This window comes from Thamnophis elegans, chromosome 17 (genome assembly GCF_009769535.1).
Source record: "Thamnophis elegans isolate rThaEle1 chromosome 17, rThaEle1.pri, whole genome shotgun sequence".
Classification (NCBI taxonomy): domain Eukaryota; kingdom Metazoa; phylum Chordata; class Lepidosauria; order Squamata; family Colubridae; genus Thamnophis; species Thamnophis elegans.
In genome coordinates, this window is record NC_045557.1 from 1,819,816 (window position 1) to 1,835,786 (window position 15,971).

The 15,971-nt window shown below is 49.0% G+C and overlaps 1 protein-coding gene across 1 annotated transcript; it reads right to left on the bottom strand.

Annotated features, from left to right (window-relative positions):
• Window positions 1-2,315: 2,315 nt before the first annotated feature.
• Window positions 2,316-15,725, bottom strand: LOC116520030 (hepatocyte nuclear factor 6-like). The gene is made up of 2 exons (XM_032234167.1): window positions 14,640-15,725; window positions 2,316-2,620 (listed from the first exon to the last, which is right to left on the bottom strand). Exons 1-2 carry the CDS (start codon window positions 15,598-15,600, stop codon window positions 2,316-2,318), a joined length of 1,266 nt encoding a protein of 421 aa, XP_032090058.1. The 5' UTR covers window positions 15,601-15,725.
• Window positions 15,726-15,971: the final 246 nt, after the last annotated feature.

Genomic DNA, 15,971 nt, shown 5'->3' on the forward strand with positions numbered 1-15,971 from the left:
TGGTGCCCTCTGCATAGATGGTGGCGACTTTGACCATTGGTAAGATAAAACAAAGGCAAAACCACAAAGAGATGCCTTATAACATTTAAAAATTTAAATGCCAGGGGTCCCCAAACTTGGCAACTTTCGAGACTTGTGGACTTCAACTCCCAGAATTCTCCAGCTGGCTGGAGAATTCTGGGAGTTGAAGTCCACAAGTCTCAAAAGTTGCCAAGTTTGAAGACTTCTGCTTTATGCTCAAAAATGACAAACCTCTATTTAAATAACAAAATAACTTACAGAAGGGAGTTTTACAAGCCCAGCCCGTGTGGTTTGGCTGGTTTGATTAGAATGAAGGGGGGTCTTGCTACTTTGGAAAAATTCGGGGGGAAGAGACCCCTCGACACACACCCTTTCCCCCCCCCCCCATCGTACCGGTTGCAAGGCAGCCCCTCCCGTCGCTAACAAAAACTAGCTGGAACAAGGAGCAAAATGGGGAGGGGAAATGGTTTGGGAACCGGGCTACCCCAACATAGAAGCGAGTTGCCATTTGCAAAAGTTGATAGATGGGTGGATCTTTGATCCAGGGGCCGGATTTTGGGTGGTGGGCCGGTTCCCCACACAAGGGGTCAAATTTCTCCCCTTCTGCCCCAAAGTTTGGAAAGAAGCAAGCGGAGAAAATCAAACTGGAGGTGGATCCCTCCAGAAATGCTCTGAGCATTTCTCCGTTTGTTAAATTGTGTTTTTCCTTCCTTCCTTCCTTCCTTCCTTCCTTCCTTTTTTCTTTCTTTCTTCCTTCCTTCCTTTTTTCCTTCCTTCCTTCCTTCCTTCCTTCCTTCCTTCTTTCTTTCTTTTCTTCCTTCTTTCCTTTCTTTTTTATTCCTTCCTTCCTTCCTTCCTTCCTTCTTTCTTTTTTCTTCCTTCCTTCCTTCCTTCCTTCTTTCTTTCTTTTTTTCTTCTTTCTTTCCTTCCTTCCTTCCTTCTTTCCTTCCTTCCTTCCTTTTTTCTTTTTTCTTCCTTCTTTCCTTCCTTCCTACCTTCTTTCCTTCCTTCTTTCTTTTTTTCTTCCTTCCTTCCCTCCCTCCCTCCCTCCCTCCTTTCTTTCTTTCTTTCTTTTTTCTCTCTCTTTCTCTCTCTCTCTCGAGCTGCATTTGGGAAGGACCGAGGCTGGCAAGGCCAGGAGGAAGCAGGGCAACAGTGGAAGCGGGGGGGCGAGGTGGCACGCGATGAAATGATGGGAAAGAGAAGATCTTTTAGGACTTACGGGAGAAAGGGGACCACCAGGAGAGAAAAAAAGCCGAATTGCAGGGCACGATAAATTTAAAGTAGAATAGAGGGCGGTGCCTGAGTGCCTTAAAAAGAGGTCTTGTTCTCCATACCATGAAAAAATTCACCAGCTTCCCCCCCACCCCAAACGAAGTGCGGCTCATGGCATTTAATTTTTGTTTTCCCTGGTCGGCTGGCCATCTCCGTCCTGCCTATCCCAACCCAAAAGGGCCGCTTTGCTTCCTGACCCCTTTCAAACGAGGTCCAGGAGGGGAGCCGTGCTGCCCCCTCCCCGAAGATGCTGGAGAAGGGAGGGGGGGAGGTCAAGGAAGGGGCAGCAGGGGGACATTCCGGATGCAAAATTAGCCAGGGGGGGAGGGTGACATTTGTGCTCATCTCGGATTGCTGTCTGTCCTGTAGTGGCTTAGAAAACAGATGGAGGAGGAGGAGGAATCCTGGTTTAAGACTGGTTCTGCTTTCTCTAACCGGCTTGAAACCATGAGAGAGTGAAAGGCGGGGTGGGGGAGGGAGGGTCTCCATCATTAACGCTTCATGCATCGAATTGTCGGGGTGGTGGTGGAGATTGGCCCGTGCCCACCTGCGTCAGGTGGCGCCAAGGGCTTTAGAAGGAAAAGGACTTGCTTTGGGATGCTTGCCCCTTACGCCAAAGGGCCAGGGGGCTTCTCCTTCCTCCGTGGCCGAAGGTAACCTGGTCCTTTGTCGTGCGTGTCCGTCCCCCCTCCCCACGTCCCCCCCACTTCGGACCACTAGATGGCGATGGGGACCCACGCGGGGAAGTTTGTAGAAGGAGACCAAAGGAGAACCCCAACCTTTGGGGGGGGGCAGCATCCTTGACCGTTGTCCTCAAGGTCCAGTCGAAGAAGAGGGGGCTCCCCTTCGCCTAGACCTCCCCCCCCCCCCACATCCCCGGGGGTCAAATTTCAGGATTCAGAAACGTCTCCTTCGGCCCTTTGAACGCCTGCCCGGCTGAAGCGCTGGCCTAGGGGGGGAACGTCCGGCGTCCTCTCGGGTGGTGGGTGTGGGGGATGTGGGGTGTGTGTGTGTGCGTGTCACGCTTTGGTGCAAGTGACGGCTGAGGATGAGGTGGTGGAGGAGGCGGTGGAAGGGGACCTCCCTTCCTCCATCCACTTGTCCAGGCTCCTCCGCCGGGCGTTCATGAAGAAGTTGCTGACGGTGGAGAGCTCCAGGCCCAGCTGCTGGGCGATGGTGATCTGGAGGTCCTTGGACGGCCTTTGGTTCTCGTGGAAGATGGCGTGGAGGGTGCGGCGCTGGATGTCCGTGAAGACCAGCCGGTGGCGCTTGGGGATGTGGTTGCGGTCAACTTTGCTTTGGTCTTGCTCTTTTCTTTTGCAGGCTGGGGAGGGGAGGGGAGGGGGGGGAGGACAAGAAGCCGTTAGTTACGCAGCGGATAAAAGTGAAATTCAGTGGCATTAATCTCTGGATGGCAGAGGATCAGCTCCCCTCCCCGCCCCGCTGTTATTATTATTATCATTATTATTATCCTTTGCTCTTATCACCACCGGCATTCTGGTAGACGGCGCCTCTCCAGGGAGGCTTTGTGGGACGGAAGAGGCATCCAGAGGTCATCTCCCCTCCTGGACTAGCCTCCTTGTGCTATCTAAGCCAGTTTTAAGGCCGTAGGGCAGGGCTGCCGCACTGGGTTAAGGCCTAGAAATTGCAACCCGGCGCAATCAGAAGATTTCTGCATTATCCGTGGGGCGAGGGGGGGGAGAAATAAGTGTGGCCGGCCTCCGGTTGATTTTGGGGGCAGGAAGGTGGGAGTAGCTGGGTCTGGGGTCAGAGGCGAAGCGTTTCCACTCCTTGTATAAAAAAAGCGTTTTTATTTTTAAAACTTGGGGAGCTTTAGGTAAAGTCAGAAGTTCCCCTCGCACCTGTGTGCCAGTCATTCCCGACTCTAGGGGGCGATGGTGCTCATCTCTGTTTCAAAGCCGAAGAGCCAGCGCTGTCCGAAGACGTCTCCGTGGTCATGTGGCCGGCATGACTAAATGCCAAAGGCGCACGGAACGCTGTTACCTTCCCACCAAAGGTGGCTCCTATTTTTCCACTTGCATTTTTTAATGTGCTTTCGAACTGCTAGGTTGGCAGAAGCTGGGACAAGTCACGGGAGCTCACTCCATTACGCGGCGCTAGGGATTCGAACCGCCAAACTGCCGACCTTTTCTGATCGACAAGCTCAGCGTCTTAGCCACTGAGCTGCCACATCCCTTTTAGGCAGGTTTTTAGGACACTCTCTCTTTGTATCTTTCTCTCTCTTTGTATCTTTCTCTCTCTCTCTATCTCTCTCTCTCTCTCTCTCTCTCTGTATCTCTCTCTCTTTGCAGCTTTCTCTCTTTCTCTCTATCTCTCTCTGTATCTCTCTCTCTCTCTGTATCTTTCTCTCTCTCTCTCTCTCTCTCTCTGTATCTCTCTCTCTTTGCAGCTTTCTCTCTTTCTATCTCTGTATCTTTCTCTCTCTCTCTCTCTCTTTGTATCTTTCTCTCTCTCTCTCTCTCTCTCTCTCTCTCTGTATCTCTCTCTCTTTGTAGCTCTCTCTCTGTATCTCTCTCTTTCTCTCTATCTCTCTCTGTATCTCTCTCTCTCTCTGTATCTTTCTCTCTCTCTCTCTCTCTCTGTATCTCTCTGCAGCTTTCTCTCTATCTCTCTCTGTATCTTTCTCTCTCTCTCTCTCTCTCTCTCTCTATATATATATATATGTGTGTATCTCTCTCTTTCTCTCTTTCTCTATGTCTATATCTCTGTATCTCTCTCTCTTTGTATCTTTCTCTCTCTCTTTCTCTCCCTCTTTATCTATCTGTATCTCTCTCTTTGTATCTCTCTCTCTCTCTCTCTCTCTCTGTATCTCTCTCTGTTTCTCTTTTGCTTCCCTTCCCTTGGAATCAAAAATAAAAGTTTGCTCTTTAGCCGGAGGATGACCTGAAAGCCACTTTCACCACTCCGCCCGCTCCCTGCTTTTATGCCTTCATTTAATGGGCAGGGATGGAGGAAGAGGAGGAGGAGGAAGAGTGGAGCTCGAAATTTAATGCCAAATCAATACCTCTGGTGACTGAAATCTTCCTCTGTCTCCTTTCCTTGCCTCTCCAGCCCTCTGGCTCCTGGCAGTCCTTTTCCCCAGCAAAAGGACCCGTGTGGGCATCTGGAGGGAAGGGGGGGGGGGCTTCTCAGGACAACCCCAAATTTGGCTTCAGGGAGACGATAACGCTTCCTCCCTGCAGCGAGTTCAGACGCTTGGCACGAAATGATCCGGGATCGATCAACCGGACCCTTCCGACATGCCAGCCCGCCCTGGAGTTGGTCCTGCCATCTTAACCCAGGTCGCCATTTTTAACCCAGTTTGATCAGCTGGCACACATCCTTTCCCGTGCAACGGTGGTGCCTTTTGAGAAACCAGTTTTACCAGTTGGTTGAAAAATAAATAAACCAGAAGAGCAGCTTTCTGGACAAAACATTTTATTAGGTGTCTAGTAACTACTAGAGACACCGTGGCTAAGACGCTGAGCTTGTCGATCAGAAAAGGTCGGCAGTTTGGCAGTTCGAATCCCCAGCGCCGCGTAACGGAGGGTGCTCCCGTGACTTGTCCCGGCTTCTGCCAACCTAGCAGTTCGAAAGGACGTAAAGAATGCGAGTAGAAAAATAGGAGCCACCTTTGGTGGGAAGGGAACAGCGCTCCGTGCTCCTTCGGCGTTGAGTCATGCCGGCCACATGACCCACGGAGACGTCTTCAGACAGCGCTGGCTCTTAGGCTTTGAAACGGAGATGAGCACCGCCCCCTAGAGTCGGGAACGACTGGCACATATGTGCGAGGGGAACCTTTCCCTAGTGACTTCCATCTCTACCTTTTGAGAGCTTATTCAGGAGGGAAAGGAGATTTTCCCTCCCGAAATGCAGCATTAAATGCAGCATGGATCTGTAGAAGACTTGTCGGTGGAGATTCTCCATCATCCACGTCCTAGTTGTCCCAAAGATGCTTTTCCAGAAGGCAACTGGACCCGGATTGTTGTTGGGGGCGATATGCTGACTCTGTAAACCGCTTAAAGAGGGCTGAAAGCCCTTTGAAGCGGTATATAAGTCTAGCTGCTATTGCTATTCTTGTTTCTTCTTTGAAGAGGTTTCGCTTCTCATCCCAGAAGCTTCTTCAGGTTCTAACTGAATGGTGGAGAATGGATTTATATCCCTTGCAGTCGTCCGGTTGTTGGTATTCTCTCTTGAGGATCATTAAGGCCGCTTGGAGATTCCTTTGTGCCCTCAGGATCACCTGGATCCTGTAATCTGGATTCGGGTGACCTCCCAGTGGCCTCAACGACCCTCCCAAAGGATGCAAATGACCAGCTGTCTGCAAGGAGTATCAATCCTTCCATTCCCCAGAACCGGAAGAAGCTTCTTGGATGTGAGAAGCAAAACCTCTTCAAAGGAAAACCAGAAAGTCCAGCTGCCTCTTGGAAAAAAAACCTACCTTTGGGACAATAGAACACTTATTCCATTTTTATAAATCAACATGTTTTAAAATGTAACTTAGAAACTGATATATAATTTCCCGAATCCCCGAAACCTTGCAAAATTGACTGCATCGTTCTACCGTTATACGTACCATAGTATCTGCTCCTTCTGTATAATTTTATTACTATTATTATCCATGTGCGCTCTAAGCCGTAACGCTACATAAATATATTCATTTTGTCAGATTTCCTCGCTAAGATTTGTTTGGACTCCGTATTTTGGAGTGTAGCTAAAAAAACCACAGGTAGCCACTCTTAAAACACCGCCTTCTAGCACGGGACTTGGAAAAAAGCTACTAAGGTGGAACAATTATTTAAAATTTAAACAGGGATTTTCTCAACTTAGCTTTCCAAAAATAATTGCCAAGGAAGGTAAACCGACTTTGGATTGGTGTATTGTCCCACACAGTGATGGTTTGCTTAACCGTGGTATATAGGAAAGCCGTCATTGCTTGAGTTCGCACAACAGGAGCGACCCAGTTCCGAGCTTTGGATAGGTTGTGTGTGAATCCAGCTTGTGCCTGGAGCACAATCACAGGGCTTTCTAAAGCGTCAACCTGCCAAATTCTTAGAAGAGGCCCCTGGACAGATCTATAATTCTTTTTCCTCCTCCAAGCCTCGCAGGTCGACAGAAGAGGGTGGGCATCAAAATTGCACAGATCTAGATAAGGTTTAGCTACAGAAACACCTTTGTGCATTGCAGCATTCAAACAAAAGTGATTTATTGTCGGGTTGTCGCTTTTATTTTTTATTTCTAACAAACCTAGATAGTTTTTTAAACAGACCGGGCGTTTTAATCTTCCGTCCTTTTGTTAAAACTTGGCACGGACTCTTTACTAAAACGAACCCCTTTATTTGAACGAAGAAGGACGTTGGCTTAAAAGGAGCCACTTTTATAACGGGCAGCCCCGGGAAATAAGGAATCCCTCACATTTGGAAAGTTTTTAAACTTCCTTTGCTACCAGAGAATGAAGGATGTTGGACTGTAAAACCTGGAAAATTTGCATCGGATGTCGAGGAAGCTGAGATTCCGATTGCGAAATTGTGTGTATTTTCACAATTGCAAACCAATCTGCTTGTGGTTTGGAGGTCAGAATCCGCCAAGGGCCCTTTGCTCCCAAAGGTTGGCTTTGGAGTGCTGGGGAAAGAGACGGGGCCCTTTTGGTGTTGGCCCCTAGATTTTTTGGAAATTCTTCCAGTAAGACTCCCTCTTTTGCTACCTTTTAAGCTCTAAATTTTGCGCAAGGGATCCGTCCTTAAGGTAGTTATTGTCTTGTGATATTTTTTTTTAAAAGCATCCTGATTGCTAGTGATTATTTGTCGTATGCATAGCCTGTGGCTCCGAATAAATAGATAAATGGCTTTTTTTTCTGTTTCCCTTCAAGTGACTTCGCCGTTGCAAAATATGGCAACGAAAGAAACATCTAATTAACGGCTTGTTTTAATTGCCTTAAACCGTGGGCAGGAAACCTGCCTGGGGAATAGCCTAACCCTAGAAGGAAGCACAGGCCCATGGTCCACAGCAGAAAAGGCACAGAAAATGCAGATTTTTTTTTAACAAGTAAAGAGCCACAATCTTTACTCTGCAATGGGATTCCCCCCCCACCTCCCCAAATTGTGATTTCTGTCACTGTCTTGTGGCTGTAAACGTGACAAGCTTGTTTTGATCTTCAACTCTTCCCAACACACACACACACACACACACACAGCTCCTCCCCAACACACACACACAGACACACACAACCAGGCTTTGCTAGGCTGCCCGCTGATAGAAAATATTGATCAGATCCCAACTATATGGCTGCAAAGAACAGCCAGTTTCACGTTAACCCTTGCAGGGTGGGATTGAGGCGAAGAGAGGGAGGAAGGAAGGAAAGAAGAAAAAAGAAAGAAAGAAGGAAGGAAGGAAGGAAGGAAGAAAAAAAGAAAGAAGGAAGGAAGGAAGAAAAAAGAAAGAAGGAAGGAAGGAAAGAAGAAAAAAGAAAGAAAGAAGGAAGGAAGGAAGGAAAAAAGGAAGGAAGGAAGAAAAAAGGAAGGAAGGAAGGAATCTTTTCAGGGAAGGGGAAAAGACACCCTTCGGCTGCAGAAATTGGGGTTCGACTCCCCCCACCCCCCAAAAAATATCTCTGGGCTTGGCTCTCTTGAAGGCGGTATATTGGTGTCCTTCCTACCCCGGAGTCATCCGATCAAGGAGTGTATCTCTCTCTCTCTCTCTTTCTGCGTGGGCACCGACCGAAGAAAACAATGGCGAAAAAGACAGAAATCTTAGCTAGGGATCCACTAACTCGAAACAGATTACAGAGAACAGATTTTTTTTTCCTCTCCTGTACTTCAGAGATGACCTAAAATCTTTGTCAATTATGCATTAGGATTTTTTTTCTTTCTTTCCTCGCAGCGTTAAGCCAAATTTCCTCTGCTAGGAAATTTTCTCCCACTTGAATTGAGCGATGGCTTGGGCCAGTCGCTGGGGGAGATGCATTGAGTCACCAGTCCTAAAAAATCTTCTATTTATTGTCGGTTTAGATTCCTCTCGGGCTCCTAGCTTAGCTCGAACCATGCGGCGCTTGGCTCCTCTTAATTTGGTAGATAAGATAAGATGCTCTTATTTGTGGAATGGAAATAGAGCTGTGGATTCTGAATTAAAAGAATAATTTTTTAAAAAAGAAAATCACCTGCAAATCGGATCATCTTCACTCACCCCCCCCCCCCCCACCGCCAGCTCGGTTGTTCAATTTTAAAAAAATTATAGTAATAATCCAGGAACCTCCTTCCTCTCTTCCCTAGTTCATTTTATTCTTTTCTTTTAAAATAACTTTTTTTCCCCCCAGAGAAATGTGACGTTTCCTAGATAAATCTTCCCTTTAGGCAGATTCTCGGCCACTTTCGGCCACGACCTTATGGCAGCCACCGAGGGGGTGAAATAGAAAAACGACTTGGCTCATTTCAGGTGTTGTTTTTTTTAATTTTTTTCCTTTTTTACGAACAAGAATTGCGGTCAGGTGGGTGATGTAATTTGGGGGGGGGGTTAATTTAACCCTCTTTGTGGGTAAAATGATTGGAGGGGGGGAGGCAGGGTTAGAACCAAGAAGGGGCACTGTGGGGCCAATTGAAACCTCATATTACCCCCCCCCCCACCTCCCCAAAAAATCAATGTTCTGTTTGAAACATAAAAGCCCAAGGGAAAGAGCGGGAGGAATTCGGGGGAGTTGACCGTTGGGTTAGCTGGTGGCTGTTTGGAAAAAAAATCAATGATGCTCTTACGCGAAGATCCTCCGTAGGTTGAGAGTCTGGAAGAGAAGAGGGGGGGGGGTTCTTCCCTTCCTTCCACTCACAACCCCCCCCCCCATTTCACGTTGCCAGGGAGAGGGGAACAAAAGAAACATCTCCAAACGGAGAGGGGGGTCATCTTGAGCCGGGCCATTTTCCATCTCTTCCAGCTTCCAAGTCGGCTGAACCCATGGCCGTGGGGCTGGGGAGGGGCGGGGGGGCACCTTGACTTCGTGGCCCTTGGCCCATTTGCAGCCTGGGTGAGAAGGTCACCCTTGGGCCCGGATGAGCCTCCCCCCCCTTCCTCCACAGTGGGTCTAAAGCAAGAGTATTTCTCCCCCCACCCACCCCAATTAATTTCATTAATGACGTTTCCTGCCCTTTCGGTTATGACCCCCCACCTTTCCAGAAATTTTAAAACCCTGTAGAATCGGACAGCATAAATTAAACTCCGCCGGTGCTTCGCTCATCAGGCCAAAATGCCCACTCCATTTTCCCAGAAGGAGAGAGAGAGCCTCATCGAAATCACCCTTGCAAATGCATCCGTTCGCCGGTTTTAAATTCCAAGGGACGGTTTTTATCCCGTGCAAGGTGACCTTCCCCATCTCTGCTTTTCACCCCCCCCCCCCGGGTGTGTGTGTGTGTGAGGGCAATCTTTGGGGTGTAAGGGCTAAGCAACAATTAAAAGTGGAAGCAAGCATTAACTCTGGAGGTTTCTTGGTGGAGGGGAGAGAGAGAGAGAGAGAGACCCATTAAAATGGGCATTTTTAACGTTCAGTCCAGTGGGCTGGTTTTGGAAGCTAAAAAGGTTGCAGGTTTTATTGCAATGTTTTTTTTGTGTGGCTGAAGGACAATCGTGAGGTTGTATTTTCGTTTTTTTTTCCCCCCTCTTAAGATTCAAGGGTTTTTTTGGGAGCAGAAAACCAGTCAAGCGTGTCCTAAATCTTCCCCTTAGTTTAACGCTATCCGTTTCTGGAGTCAATTGAGCTTTAAAAGTGCTAAGCTTTTCCCCTTTTTTCATATCGGGAGCCTGAAGTCAAAAATAGATGCTTCTATTTGGAAGGGAGACGATTTTAACATAACTGGCCCGGCTCCCTGGGTCACAGTTGGGGGGCCGGAGACCTCCGTTAAAAGCATCGTGTTTCTGCCTTCTCATTCGACCTGCACCAGATTGCCCTCCTTCAGGGATCGTTTCAAAGCTTGAAATGAATTGCTCGCCGTCGGGTCCCCAGCGTTGGAGGAGGCAAAAAAGAGGGGTGGGGAAAGGCGGGGGGAGAAATTGACATTTTATATAAAAATGCAACTTGCGTGGACTTGTCGGGATGGGGGGGGGGGGGTTGAGGCTCGGATATATCTCCAAGCGTTTTAAAAACAGAAGTTTTGCAGAGTGAGCGATGTGCAGTTTTTGAAGAGATTTGTTTTGCTTGAAACCAGGGGGGTGGGTGGGAAAAAAGGTTTGCTCACAAGTTAGCCAAAGGATGCTATCACCTTAAGGTGAATTTGGAAATTGATGCTGCAGAAGTGAAATTTTTTTGGGGGGGGTGCGTGGGTGGGAAAGCAGTGTGTTATTAAGGAATATAAACCGATATTACTTTTTCGGGAAAGTCTTAAGATGAAAGCATTTCTCATCAGAAGGCGGCCCATTGGATCCAGTGGTTCTCCTCCCAACTCAGCCTGTTAAGGGGATCCACCCCCTCCACCCGAGATCGATTACCGTCAGATCACACAACCGCACTTCTTGAATTACGGTGGTGCGATTTTTATGGCTTTTTCTAGTGGGATACGTTGAAAGGAAATCTCCAAAGGAAACCTTGGAACTCCCCGCTGCCTGAAAGCAGGCGGAATCGTGATCTAGTGGATTTACCAGCCCAAATAGATCAGGGTGCAGGCAGATCCTCTATTTTTTTTCCTCTGGAGAGACCACCCGGCGTGGCCCTGGGAAACTAACAGGGAAGCCCATGGAGGAGAAGACCACAACAACCAGGGGTTGGTCTAGAAGACCTCCAAGGTCCCTTCCAATATTATTCTGCTATCCTTCCAGATGGTTTTCTCCACCGTGGCCACTTTTAAGATGGGTGGACTACAGTTCCCAGAATTCCCCAGCCAGCCTGCGCTGACTTCAACTTCCAGAATTCCCTATTCCGCATGGGATTCTGGGAGTTCAAGCTCAAATGTGTTTTTGGTTGCAAGGATAATACTAACTCGATTCCTTCAGAGAGCCAAGGTGGCGCAGTGGTTAAATGCAGCACTGCAGGCTACTGCTAGATCAGCAGGTCAGCGGTTCAAATCTCACCGGCTCAGGGTTGACTCAGCCTTCCATCCTTCCGAGGTGGGTAAAATGAGGACCCAGATTGTTGGGGGCAATATGCTGACTCTCTGTAAACCGCTTAGAGAGGCCTGAAAGGCCTATGAAGCGGTATATAAGTCTACTGCTATTGCTATTGCTATTGCTTCTGGCTGGCTGTAAAACAATATTCCATTTCTCCCACCCACCCCACCAAAAAAAGAGGTTTTTTCCCCCCTAAATTTCATTTCCCCCTTTTGCAGGAATGTAATCAGAAAATCTCTGTTTTTGTAATTCGCCATTAGAGCAGAGTTGGCCATTCAAAGCAAAATCTCTTTTCCCGGTTTAGAAAGTTAAAAAGCACTTGGAGCCACATGGCAGGCGGGATTTTGCCAAGGAGCATCCGAATAATATTTCACAGCCTCAACGTTTCCCTCCTTACATCCCGGTTAAATGTTATCCTTTAGAAAACCCGCGAGAAGCTTAAAACGCAGCCAGCCTCCATCCTTAGCAACACAAAAAAGGAAGAAAAAAAAATCTTAATTCCAAATATTGCTATTGAACCAAATATCTTTGCAACATGGAAAGGTTTTTTTTAAAAAACAACAACAAAAGAGATGCCGAAGAAACATTCAGGTGACTTGGAAAAGGATGAGTTTAAGGGAAGATATTTTGGTCGACGCGAAGGAAAATAGATTGTGGAACAAGACGGAGGAAAACCCAAACAGACACATCTAGAAATAAATCTTTAGAAAGATGCTTTTCGCAGAACTGCATTAGCAAAACGCTTCTCTATTCCAAAAACCCCAAACAATCGAGATTCATATATAACTTGAGCATAACGCACACACCCCCCCCCCAAAAAAAAGAGATTCCACAAGATTTAACCATGTCAAGAAATTAACTTAAAGCCTCCTTCCCTTTTTTTAAATTCAATTTTCAAAGATAAAATAACCAAATCACATATCTTCCCTCCTCCCTCTGTTTGTTAGTGAAGAAAGGTGGGGGGGGGAGGACTTTTTCACATAGGATTAGCAGAGATGCTGGAATGGGGCCAGGATGGGAGGGGGCACAATTTTTATTTTGGGCAGCTTGCAAAAAAGAGAAAAAGGAAATGAAAGAAAAGAAAGAAAGAAAGAAAGAAAGGAAAGAGACAGAGGAGGGAGGGAAGAGAGAAAGGGAAGAAAGAAAGAAAAGAAAAAGTGACAGACACAGGAAGGAAGGAAGGAAAGAAAAAAGAAAAAAGAGATGCAAATGAGGGAGGGAAGAAAGGAAAGAAATAAAAAGAGACAGAAGGAAGGAAGAGAAAGAAAAGGAAGGAAAGAAAGAACGGAAAAGAAGAGACAGATGGAGATGAGGGAAGGAAAGAAAGAAAGAAAAAAAGTAATAGAGAGACACAGAGACAGAAGGAAAGAAAAAGAAAGAAGGAAAGAGACAGATGGAGAGGGAGGGACGGAAGGAAACATGAAGAGAGGAAGGAAGGAAGGAAAGAAAAAGAAAAAAGTGATGGACACAGAGAGAGAAGGAAAGAAAGAGAAAAAGACGGAAGGAAGGAAGAGAAAGAAAAGGAAGGAAAGAAAGAAAGAAAAAGAAGAGACAGATGGAGATGAAGGAAGGAAAGAAAGAAAAAAAGTAATAGACACAGACAGAAGGAAAGAAAAAGAAAGAAGGAAAGAGACGGAGAGGGAGGGATGGAAGGAAACATGAAGAGAGGAAGGAAAGAAAAAGAAAAAAGTGATAGACACAGAGAGAGAAGGAAGGAAAGAAAGAAAAGAAAGAGACAGAAGGAAGGAAGAGAAAGAAAAGGAAGGAAAGAAAGAAAGAAAAAGAAGAGACAGATGGAGATGAAGGAAGGAAAGAAAGAAAAAAAGTAATAGACACAGACAGAAGGAAAGAAAAAGAAGGAAAGAGACAGATGGAGAGGGTGGGACAGAAGGAAACATGAAGAGAGGAAGGAAGGAAGGGAAAAAAAGTGATGGACACAAAGAGAGAAGGAAGGAAAGAAAGAGAAAAGAAAGAGGGAAGGGAGGAAGAGAAAGAAAGAAGGAAGGAAGGAAGGCCTTGCATGCACCCGTGAAGAGTTGGGGAAAGGGCAACGTGAGCTCGCTGGCCCTTCTCTGGCTCTCAAGTGGGCATCCTGGACATGCTAAGGAAGCAGGGGAGGAGAGTCCTCCAGAGACACGGAGACGCTGCATGTGTGAAAGCACGGAAAGAAGGAAGGCCAGCGGCATCTTCTACACTCCCAGCTCAAAAGCGTCATGGGAGACGCCCCTCCCCATCCCCAGAACGGACCATCCTTGGTGCTCCACAAGGAGATCCTGGGATGGTGGCCACCAGAAGGACCCAAGAACGTGGCTGCAGGTTAGGATGGCGGTGAAAAGTGTTGTGTTGTGTTTGCGTTTGTGGCTTTGCAGGACCTTCCCTCCCTAACCTTCACAGATGTGGGGGAGGCCTTGTCAAAGGTGGCTGTGGGCCGGCCGTGCGCAGGAGGGGAGGAGGGTCGGCGTTCTGCCCACCCCGTTATCGACTTCTTCGGGACGCTCGTCCCGTGAGCCAAAGGTTGTGGAGAGGACAAAAGTGGGTTAGGGCTTGGAGGGGACGTTGGCCTAGATTTTAGCCCCGGTGCACTAATGCAAGTAGACGAATGTTGAGGGATCGATCGGAGGCTGGAGGGGAACCAGATGTGGGTCTGGGTAAGCCCCCTGACCCGTTCCACTGAGAGGGGGGGGACGTCAGAAATTCTCCCCTGGGCCCTACGACCTCCAAGGGTTCACAGCACTGAAAAAGGACCAATGTTCACCCTTACGACCGTTGCGGTATCCCCGTGGTCAACATTCGGAAGCCTGGCAACTGACTCCTATTTATGATGGTCGCGGCGTCCCGTGTGTGTGTGTGTCACGCAATCTCCTTTTGCGGCCTTCTGACAATGGGGCAGCGAGACCCCCTTAGCAACCGCTGTACTGATTTAACGACGGCAGCGATTCACCTAACCACTGTCGCGAGAAAGGTCGTAAGGTGGGGCAGCGCTCCCTTAACGGACGTCTCGCTTAGCAACGGAAGGGTTGGGCTCCATTTTGGCCGTACCGCGAGGACTACAAGTTTCACACCTTCCCTACAGCAGCCCAAGGTCAACTCAAGACGATTCCCCGGTTGTCTACTCGGTCTTGGTGCCCGCAGTGGGCCTCACGTCTAGGGAAGCAGGTCCTCAACCTCTGAAGGTCATCAGATGTCCTCCTCGGCACCTGACGCCCCTTGTCTCGCTCCTACGTCTGCCCCCTGGATCCCCGCTATGGAATATATTATCTTACCTTCTAACCTTAAAGCTGCCATTCTCTGGAATTCGGGCTCTTGCAGCCACCTCCACATCCTCTTGAAGGTCTCTCGGCCGGACTTCAGCTTGCTCCACGGCTTGGGGTTCCTCAGGAGGTCGGACAGGGTCCCCTGGGACCGGCAGAGAACCCGCTCCGCGAAGATGGCCTGGGGGATGCTGTAGCGCTTGAGCTCGGCGATGATGCGCTGGGCCACTTCTCGGGTGTTGATCTCCTCCAGCTGGCTGGAGAGGACGGTGGTCTGGCTGGCGATGGGCGGGTTGGGCCGAGAGTTCATCTCCGGCCGCGGGTGGCCGTAGCCGCTTTGGCCCATGGGGTTGGGAGACGCCATGGTGGAGTTCTGGGTGGGGGACATCTCCCTCTGGAAGTGCTGGTCCATCCGGCCGAACATGGCGGCCGAGTGGCCTTCGAAGCCGTTGCCCAGCACCATCTTCTCGTTGGCCAGAGGAGCCACCGAGTGCCCCCCGTAGTTGTGCATGGGGACCAGCTGCGGGCTGGAGAGCGAAGACAAACCCTGGCCCATGCCCAGGTCCTTGTGGTGGTACGGGCTGTAAAAATGCCCGCCGGCCCCCAGCCCACGGTCTTCCCTCATGAGGGTGAAGCTCCCGATGACGTTGCCCATGGGGAGACACTGGTGGTGGTGGTGGTGGTGGTGGTTTTGGTGGTGGAACTTCTCGTGAAGGGGCTGCAAAGGAGTCAGCGTGGTGTAGCTGTTCCCCGTGCCGGAGGTGGGCGAGTCCCCGCCGAAGCCAAGCCCGGGGTGCAGGGCGGTGGCCAAGGTGTGCTCTGCCCGTTGGCAGTCCCCGCCGCCGTCCAGCACGGAGGCCACCAGAGAGGATCTCTGCAGTGCCGAGTGAAGGGGGCGCGTGTCGGCCGGCATGAAATCCTGCTCCGGAACGGCCATCTCCCCTCCATTCTCCAAGCTCAACTGGACGTTCATGGTTCCCCCCCCCCTCCTAGGCTGCCATCCTCTCGGTGGGGGCAGTCCAGCCTTAACCACGGTTAGATGTTGGGTTGTTGGGGGAAGACGGGATGGAGAAGATTCAGAGTCTCTGGTTGGGAAGCGAATCCGCCTTGAGTTCCTTGAGGAGACTTTGGGGACAAAGGGAGAGAGATAAGAGAGAGAAAAAGACACCAAATCTTCTTCCTCCTCCTCTTCCTCCTCCTCCTCCTCCTCCTCCCCCTCCTTTCATGCATTGAAATTTCATCCGGCTAAATTAAACATGCATTTGTGTCAAACTTCTCTGGATGCCAAGGCCCTTTGCATCAAACGGGGAAACCTGTAAAAATCCTTCCCCAAGACAGGTGGGC